The sequence below is a fragment of the Oncorhynchus tshawytscha genome, linkage group LG08 (assembly GCF_018296145.1).
Source record: "Oncorhynchus tshawytscha isolate Ot180627B linkage group LG08, Otsh_v2.0, whole genome shotgun sequence".
NCBI lineage: Eukaryota > Metazoa > Chordata > Actinopteri > Salmoniformes > Salmonidae > Oncorhynchus > Oncorhynchus tshawytscha.
This window is the reverse complement of record NC_056436.1, coordinates 2912705-2922624: the sequence shown is the minus strand read 5'-3', so window position 1 is coordinate 2922624 and position 9920 is coordinate 2912705. Positions and strand designations below refer to the sequence as shown.

At 44.6% G+C, this 9920-nt stretch overlaps 1 protein-coding gene across 1 annotated transcript in view; it reads left to right on the top strand.

Moving 5' to 3' along the window:
• Nucleotides 1-1622, top strand: part of LOC121846980 (dynactin subunit 1-like) — a 14516-nt gene extending 12894 nt beyond the window's left edge. Inside the window, exon 6 of the mRNA XM_042326220.1 lies at nucleotides 1376-1622. Within this exon, the coding sequence (XP_042182154.1) occupies nucleotides 1376-1622 (247 nt within the window). The remainder of the gene's footprint in view (nucleotides 1-1375) is intronic.
• The last annotated feature ends 8298 nt before the right edge of the window (nucleotides 1623-9920 follow it).

Sequence of the window (9920 nt, the reverse complement as noted above, 5' to 3'; positions counted from 1 at the left end):
GCCTAGTGGTTAGAGTGTAGGGGTGGCAGGTAGCCTAGTGGTTAGAGTGTAGGGGTGGCAGGTAGCCTAGTGGTTAGAGTGTAGAGGTGGCAGGTAGCCTAGTGGTTAGAGTGTAGAGGAGGCAGGTAGCCTAGTGGCTAGAGTGTAGAGGAGGCAGGTAGCCTAGTGGTTAGAGGTAGGGGAGGCAGGTGGGTTAGAGTGTAGGGGTGGCAGGTAGCCTAGTGGTTAGAGTGTAGGGGTGGCAGGTAGCCTAGTGGTTAGAGTGTAGGGGTGGCAGGTAGCCTAGTGGTTAGAGTGTAGGGGGGCAGGGTTAAGGTAGCCTAGTGGTTAAAGTGTAGGGGTGGCAGGAAGCCTAGTGGTTAGAGTGTAGAGGAGGCAGGTAGCCTAGTGGTTAAAGTGTAGGGGGCAGGAAGCCTAGTGGTTAGAGTGTAGGGGGAGGCAGGTAGCCTAGTGGTTAGAGGTAGAGGAGGCAGGAAGCCTAGTGGTTAGAGTGTAGAGGAGGCAGGAAGCCTAGTGGTTAGAGTGTAGAGGAGGCAGGAAGCCTAGTGGTTAGAGTGTAGAGGAGGCAGGAAGCCTAGTGGTTAGAGTGTAGAGGAGGCAGGAAGCCTAGTGGCTTCCTGTAGCAGGAAGCCTAGTGGTTAGAGTGTAGAGGAGGCAGGAAGCCTAGTGGTTAGAGTGTAGAGGAGGCAGGAAGCCTAGTGGTTAGAGTGTAGAGGAGGCAGGAAGCCTAGTGGTTAGAGTGTAGAGGAGGCAGGAAGCCTAGTGGTTAGAGTGTAGAGGAGGCAGGAAGCCTAGTGGTTAGAGTGTAGAGGAGGCAGGAAGCCTAGTGGTTAGAGTGTAGAGGAGGCAGGTAGCCTAGTGGTTAGAGTGTAGAGGAGGCAGGTAGCCTAGTGGTTAGAGTGTAGAGGAGGCAGGTAGCCTAGTGGTTAGAGTGTAGAGGAGGCAGGTAGCCTAGTGGTTAGAGTGTAGAGGTGGCAGGCAGGAAGCCCTAGTGGTTAGAGTGTAGAGGAGGCAGGTAGCCTAGTGGTTAGAGTGTAGAGGAGGCAGGTAGCCTAGTGGTTAGAGTGTAAGCCAGGAAGCCTAGTGAGTTAGAGTGTAGAGGAGGCAGGAAGCCTAGTGGTTAGAGTGTAGAGGAGGCAGGAAGCCTGCAGGAAGGAAGCCTAGTGGCTAGAGCGTTGGGCCAGTAACCAAAAAGTTGCAACATCGAATCCCTAAGCTGACAAGGTAAAAATCTGTCGTTCTGCCCCTGAACAAGGCAGTTAACCCACTGTTCCTAGACCTTCATTGTAAATAAGAATTTGTTCTTAACTGACTTGCCGAGTTAAAATAAAGTTTCAATAAATAAAATAAAATAAATACCTTGTCTCTGTGTCAGGATGCGTGACCTGTCTGTGTCGGAGAAACAGGAACATGTGAAGCTCCAGAAGCAGACAGAGAGGAAGAGCACAGAGCTGGACACCCTGAGGACTCAGAGAGAGAAACTCCAGGAGGAGATGAAACTGGCCGAGAGGACCATCGATGAACTCAAAGAACAGGTCAGCAAACAGCACATGGTTATAAGGTTCATCTACGTTTTCATGGGGAATGTCACCCTGGGCTTGTTTTCCATCAGGTCTTTCTAGGGACAGTGAGATGTGTTTCACACATAATTGCCCAGAAGTAAGGCGGTCAGGGCTTCCCGAGCTGAATGATACACCCTATGACAGCTTCCTGTGTGTTTGTATTTGTTTTTATTATATATCATTTAGTGTTTCTTCACAGGTGTATTTTTACCTGCTTTTTAAAAATCTGATTCTACTGCTGTATCAGTTACCTGATGTGGAATAGAGTTCCATGTAGTCATGGCTCTATGTAGTACTGTGTGCCTCCCATAGTCTGTTCTGGACTTGGGGACTGTGAAGAGACCTCTGGTGGCATGTCTTGTGGGGTATGAATGGGTGTCTGAGCTGTGTGCCAGTAGTTTAGACAGACAGCTTGGTGAATTCAACATGTCAATACCTCTCACAAATACAAATAGTGATGAAGTCAATCTCTCCTCCACTTTGAGCCAGTAGAGATTGACATGCATATTATTAATATTAGCTATCTGTGTACATCCAAGGGCCAGCCGTGCTGCCTTGTCCTGAGCCAAATGCAATTTTCCTAAGTCCTTTTTTGTGGCACCTGACCACACGACTGAACAGTAGTCCAGGTGCGACAAAACTAGGGACTGTAGGACCTGCCTTGTTGATAGTGTTGTTAAGAAGGTAGAAACGAGGGCCTGTAGGACCTGCCTTGTTGATAGTGCTGTTAAGAAGGTAGAAACTAGGGCCTGTAGGACCTGCCTTGTTGATAGTGTTGTTAAGAAGGTAGAAACTAGAGCCTGTAGGACCTGCCTTGTTGATAGTGCTGTTAAGAAGGTAGAAACCAGGGCCTGTAGAACCTGCCTTGTTGATAGTGTTGTTAAGAAGGTAGAAACTAAGGCCTGTAGGACCTGCCTTGTTGATAGTGTCGTTAAGAAGGTAGAAACTAGGGCCTGTAGGACCTGCCTTGTTGATAGTGTCATTAAGAAGGTAGAAACTAGGGCCTGTAGGACCTGCCTTGTTGATAGTGCTGTTAAGAAGGTAGAAACTAGGCCTGTAGGACCTGCCTTGTTGATAGTGTTGTTAAGAAGGTAGAAACTAGAGCCTGTAGGACCTGCCTTGTTGATAGTGCTGTTAAGAAGGTAGAAACCAGGGCCTGTAGAACCTGCCTTGTTGATAGTGTTGTTAAGAAGGTAGAAACTAGGGCCTGTAGGACCTGCCTTGTTGATAGTGTCGTTAAGAAGGTAGAAACTAGGGCCTGTAGGACCTGCCTTGTTGATAGTGTCGTTAAGAAGGTAGAAACTAGGGCCTGTAGGACCTGCCTTGTTGATAGTGTCATTAAGAAGGTAGAAACTAGGCCTGTAGGACCTGCCTTGTTGATAGTGTTGTTAAGAAGGTAGAAACTAGGGCCTGTAGGACCTGCCTTGTTGATAGTGTCGTTAAGAAGGCAGAGCAGCGCTTTAATATGGACAGACTTCTCCCCATCTTAGCTACTGTTGTATCAATATGGTTTGACCATTACAGTTTACAATCCAGGGTTACTCCAAACAGTTTAGTCACCTCAACTTGCTCAATTTCCACATTATTTATTACAAGATTCAGTTGAGGTTTAGGGTTTAGGGAATAATTTGTCCCAAAAAATGTCAGTCTCTCGATGTGCAAAACTGATAGAGACATACCCCAAGCGACTTACAGCTGTAATCGCAGCAAAAGGTGGCGCTACAAAGTATTAACTTAAGGGGGCTGAATAATTTTGCACGCCCAATTTTTCAGTTTTTGATTTGTTAAAAAAGTTTGAAATGTCCAATAAATGTCGTTCCACTTCATGATTGTGTCCCACTTGTTGTTGATTCTTCACAAAAAAATACAGTTTTATATCTTTATGTTTGAAGCCTGAAATGTGGCAAAAGGTCGCAAAGTTCAAGGGGGCCGAATACTTTCGCAAGGCACTGTACCACCACAGACTGAGGTTGGCACTAAGACTGCATTGAATGAGCTGTATTCCGCCATAAGCAAACAAGAAAACGCCCACCCAGAGGTGGCGCTCCTAGTGGCCGGAGACTTTAATGCAGGGAAACTTAAGTCCATTGAGGAGTACACCACATGTGTCATTGGCTTCATCAATAAGTGCATCGATGATGTCATCCCCACAGTGACCGTACATACCCCAACCAGAAGCCATGGATTACAGGCAACATCTGCACTGAGCTAAAGGCTAGAGCTTCTGCTTTCAAAGAGCGGGACTTTAACCCAGAAACTTATAAGAAATCCCGCTATGCAGACCACCATAGTGCCTGTGCCCAAGAACACTAAGCTAACCTGCCTAAATGACTACAGACCCATAGCACTCACGTCTGTAGCCAGGAAGTGCTTTAAAAGGCTGGTCATGGCTCACATCAACACCATCATCCCAGAAACCCTAGACCCACTACAATTTGCATACTGCCCCAACAGATCCACAGATGATGCAATCTCTATTGCACTCCACACTGCCCTTTCCCACCTGGACAAAAGGAACACCTATGTGAGAATACTATTCATTGACTACAGCTCAGCGTTCAATACCATAGTGCCTTCAAAGGTCATCAACAAGCTAAGGACTCTGGGACTAAACACCCCCAGGTGATAAGGGTAGGTAACAACACATCCGCCACGCTGATCCTCAACACGGGGGCCCCTCAGGGGTGCGTGCTCAGTCCCCTCCTCTACTCCTCTACTCCCTGTTCACCCATGACTGCACGGCCAAGCACGACTCCAACATCATCACTCAATTTGCTGATGACACAACAGTGGTAGGCCTGATCACTGACAACAACGAGACAGCCTATAGTTTAAGTTTAAGTTTATAAGACTCCTGAACATCTAGTCAAATGGATACCCAGACTATTTGTATTGCCCCCCCCCTCCCCTCTCCACACCACTGCCACTCTCTGTTGTCATCTATGCATAGTCACTTTAATTAACTCTACCTACATGTACATACTACCTCCACTAACAGGTGCACATTGACTCTGTACCGGCACCCCCTTGTATATGTTGTTATTTTACTGCTGCTCTTTAATTACTTGTTACTTTTCTCTCTTATTCTTATTCATATTGTTTTAAACTGCACTGTTGGTTAGGGGCTCGTAAGTAAGAATATAACTGTAAGGTCTACAGCTGTTGTATTCGGCGCATGTGACAATAAAATTTGATTTGATTTCAGTTAGAGGGACATACATTAGGTTCCTTACATTGTGTCTTCCAACGTCCCTGGGATAATGTACATTTTGCTGAAGCATTATGATGACTCAGCGACACAATGGTAGGGATTAACTGAACTGGACTTGGGTCATTGATAAGTCATTGTCTCAACACAGCCTTATAATGCTGTGAAAGGATCCAGGAAACCCAGATGATTTGGGTGGATCCCATCCACCTTATAAAACATTTTGTTTCCAAAGGGTATCAAAATTGTCAACAAAAGTTACGCTCATTGAGCTGCAATAATCACGTAGCCAGTTGTGAAGAGAAAGGATCCTGCTGAATCGTTCAATGCCACGATTCAGAGAGGGCACAGGGCCAGATATGAAGGGTCTTTTGTTAGTGTCTAGCAGAGAGTCAATCAACTCTTTAAAATCCAGTTTCAACTGTTCAGAGCTGCCCTTCATAATGTCATTAAAACCCACATGGACTTTGATAGAACCAATGTCCATGTCCTGATGTCCATTCGGGAGCAGCTTAGTAATGTCATTAAAACCCACATGGACTTTGATAGAATCAATGTCCATGTCCTGACGTAGTCCATTCAGGACCATCTTAGGAATGTCATTTACTCGAGCTCCGTGATAGGACATTGTTTCTGCACCAGGAACAGTCACATTTCTTACCATGGATCTGCCCAAAATCACAGCTACAGATTGTTACACCAGATAATGTGATTTAACCAAATATTTTTGGTTTCCATGACTGGGAGTTACAGGATAGGTACTGTTTGGTGTAGCAAATCAAACCAAATTTGTATTTGTCACGTGTCGAATACAGTGAAATTTTGACTTACAAGCTCTTAACCAACAATACAGTTTTAAGAAAATACCTAAATAAAAGTAAGAAATGAAAGTAAAAAATCATTAAAGAGCAGCAGTAAAATAACCTTGTGGAGGCTATATACAGGGTATTACGGTACAGAGTCAATGTGGAGGCTATATACAGGGTATTACGGTACAGAGTCAATGTGGAGGCTATATACAGGGTATTACGGTACAGAGTCAATGTGGAGGCTATATACAGGGTATTACGGTACAGAGTCAATGTGGAGGCTATATACAGGGTATTACGGTACAGAGTCAATGTGGAGGCTATATACAGGGTATTACGGTACAGAGTCAATGTGGAGGCTATATACAGGGTATTACGGTACAGAGTCAATGTGGAGGCTATATACAGGGTATTACGGTACAGAGTCAATGTGGAGGCTATATACAGGGTATTACGGTACAGAGTCAATGTGGAGGCTATATACAGGGTATTACGGTACAGAGTCAATGTGGAGGCTATATACAGGGTGTTACGGTGCAGAGTCAATGTGGAGGCTATATACAGGGTATTACGGTACAGAGTCAATGTGGAGGCTATATACAGGGTATTACGGTACAGAGTCAATGTGGAGGCTATATACAGGGTATTACGGTACAGAGTCAATGTGGAGGCTATATACAGGGTATTACGGTACAGAGTCAATGTGGAGGCTATATACAGGGTATTACGGTACAGAGTCAATGTGGAGGCTATATACAGGGTATTACGGTACAGAGTCAATGTGGAGGCTATATACAGGGTATTACGGTACAGAGTCAATGTGGAGGCTATATACAGGGTATTACGGTACAGAGTCAATGTGGAGGCTATATACAGGGTATTACGGCACAGAGTCAATGTGGAGGCTATATACAGGGTATTACGGTACAGAGTCAATGTGGAGGCTATATACAGGGTATTACGGTACAGAGTCAATGTGGAGGCTATATACAGGGTATTACGGTACAGAGTCAATGTGGAGGCTATATACAGGGTATTACGGTACAGAGTCAATGTGGAGGCTATATACAGGGTATTACGGTACAGAGTCAATGTGGAGGCTATATACAGGGTGTTACGGTACAGAGTCAATGTGGAGGCTATATACAGGGTATTACGGTACAGAGTCAATGTGGAGGCTATATACAGGGTATTACGGTACAGAGTCAATGTGGAGGCTATATACAGGGTATTACGGTACAGAGTCAATGTGGAGGCTATATACAGGGTATTACGGTACAGAGTCAATGTGGAGGCTATATACAGGGTGTTACGGTACAGAGTCAATGTGGAGGCTATATACAGGGTGTTACGGTACAGAGTCAATGTGGAGGCTATATACAGGGTATTACGGTACAGAGTCAGTGTGGAGGCTATATACAGGGGGTACCAGTACAGAGTCAATGTCGAGGCTATATACAGGGTGTTACGGTACAGAGTCAATGTGGAGGCTATATACAGGGTATTACGGTACAGAGTCAATGTGGAGGCTATATACAGGGTATTACGGTACAGAGTCAATGTGGAGGCTATATACAGAGTATTACGGTACAGAGTCAATGTGGAGGCTATATACAGTGTATTACGGTACAGAGTCAGTGGAGGCTATATACAGGGTAACGGTACAGAGTCAATGTGGAGGCTATACAGGGTACAGAGAGTCAATGTGGAGGCTATATACAGAGTATTACGGTACAGAGTCAATGTGGAGGCTATATACAGGGTATTACGGTACAGAGTCAATGTGGAGGCTATATACAGAGTGTACTTGTACAGAGTCAATGTGCTGGGCACCTCGTAGTCGAGGTAATGAAGGTCATATGTACATGTAGGTAGAGTTATTAAAGTGATTTTGCATAGATAATAACAGAGAGTAGCAGCAGCATAGAAGGGGGGGGGGGTAATGCAAATAGTCTGGGTATCCTTTTGATTAGATGTTCAGGTGTCTTATGGCTTGGGGAAGAAGCTGTTTAGAAGCCTCTTGGACCTAGACTTGCCATGCGGTAGCAGAGAGAACAGTCTATGCTGCCATCTTGTCTATTTCAGGTCTTCTCACTCATTGATGGTGTGATTGTGATAAGATACAGGAACCCAAGTCCTTTTGTTCACCCGACCTAGAATACCTCACAATCAAATGCCGACCGCATTACCTCCCGAGATAATTATCCTCGGTTATCGTCACAGCTGTGTATATTCCCCCTCAAGCCGATACCACGACAAGGAACTACACTGGACCTTGTGCAAACTGGAAGTATCATATCCTTTACTATAACTGGGGCTAATAAAGAAGTGCTGAGGAAAACGCAACCAAAGTTCTATCAACACATTGCCTGTAGTACTCGCACTTCAAAAACTCTCTGGTGTTACTCTCCCTTCCAGGGATGTCTACAAGGCCCAAAGTTCTATCAACACATTGCCTCGCACTTCAAGAAAACTCTTCGTTGTTACGGAACCGGGATGGCTACAAGGCCCTCCCTTCGCAAATCAGATCACGACTCCATTTTGCTTAAAATAGGCAGAAATTCAAACAGGAAGTACCTGTGCTAAGGTATTGTCAACACTGGTCTGACCAATCGGAATCCATGCTTCAAGACTGCTTTGATCAAGCAGACTGGGACTTGTTCCAGATTTCCTCTGAGAATAACATAGACATATACACTAAAACAGTGACTAAGTTCATCAGGAAGGTGTATAGGGGATGTTGTTCACACTGTCACTATTAAAACCTACCCAAACCAAGAACCGTGGATAGATGGCAGTATTCATCACAAAACCGAAAGCACAAACCACCGCATTTAAACCATGGCGACTGGTGACTGGGAATATGGTTGAATACAAGCAGTTCAGTTATGCCCTCAGTAAGGTAATCAAAATACCCTCCTCTTCCTCCTCCTCCAAGCTGATGCCCAGCAGCGCTGATGTCATCAACCCCCCCTCCCCCTTCTGTTGGCCTACGTGTGATGAGACTGATAGCCCTGACAGCGTTGAGTCAGACAGGGTAGCTTAAATTTCCCCATTTGATATAAATGATGACAACATCAAGATTATATTATACAGTTGAAGTCAGAAGTTTACATACATTTAGGTTGGAGTCATTAAAACTCATTTTTCAACAACTCCACAAATGTTTTGTTAACAAACTATAGTTTTGGCAAGTCGGTTAGGACATCTACTTTGTGCATGACACAAGTAATTTTTCCAACAATTGTTTACAGACAGATTATTTCACTTATAATTCACTGTATCACAATTCCAGTGGGTCAGGAGTTTACATACGCTAATTTGTTTGTGCCTTTAAACAGCTTGGAAAATTCCAGAAAATTATGTCATGGCTTTAGAAGCTTCTGATAGGCTAATTGACATCATTTGAGCCACTTGGAGGTGTACCTGTGGATGTATTTCAAGGCCTACCTTCAAACTCAGTGCCTTCACAAAATAGATGGCATCATGAGGGATGAAAATTATGTGGTTATATTGAAGCAACATCTCAAGACATCAGTCAGGAATTAAAGCTTGGTCGCACATGTGTCTTCCAAATGGACAATGACCCCAAGCATACTTCCAAAGTTGTGGCAAAATGGCTTAACGACAACAAAGTCAAGGTATTGGAGTGGCCATCATAAAGCCCTGACCTCAATCCCATAGAAAATTTGTGGGCAGAACTGAAAATGTGTGCGAGCATGGAGGCCTACTTACCTGACTCCAGTTACACCAGCTCTGTCAGGAGGAATGGGCCAAACCCAACTTATTGTGGGAACCTTGTGGAAGGCTACCCAAACTGTTTGACCCAAGATAAACAATTTCAAGGCAATGCTACCAAATACTAATTGAGTGTATGTAAACCTCTGACCCACTGGGAATGTGATGAAAGAAATAAAAGCTGAAATAAATCATTCTCTCTACTATTATTCTGACATTTCACATTCTTAAAATAAAGTGGTGATCATAAATGACCAAAGACAGGGAATTTTTACTAGGATTAAATGTCAGGAATTGCGAAAAACGGAGTTTAAATGTATTTGGCTAAGGTGTATGTAAACTTCCGACTTCAACTGAACATATCGTGTTAGACAAACGGACCGATCCTAGAGACAAACGGACCGATCCTGGAGACAAACGATCCTAGAGCCAAACGGACAGACCGATCCTAGAGCCAAACGGACCGATCCTAGAGCCAAACGGACCGATCCTAGAGACAAACGGACTGATCCTAGAACCAAACGGACCGATCCTGGAGACAAACGATCCTAGAGCCAAACAGACCGATCCTAGAGCCAAACGGACCGATCCTAGAGCCAAACA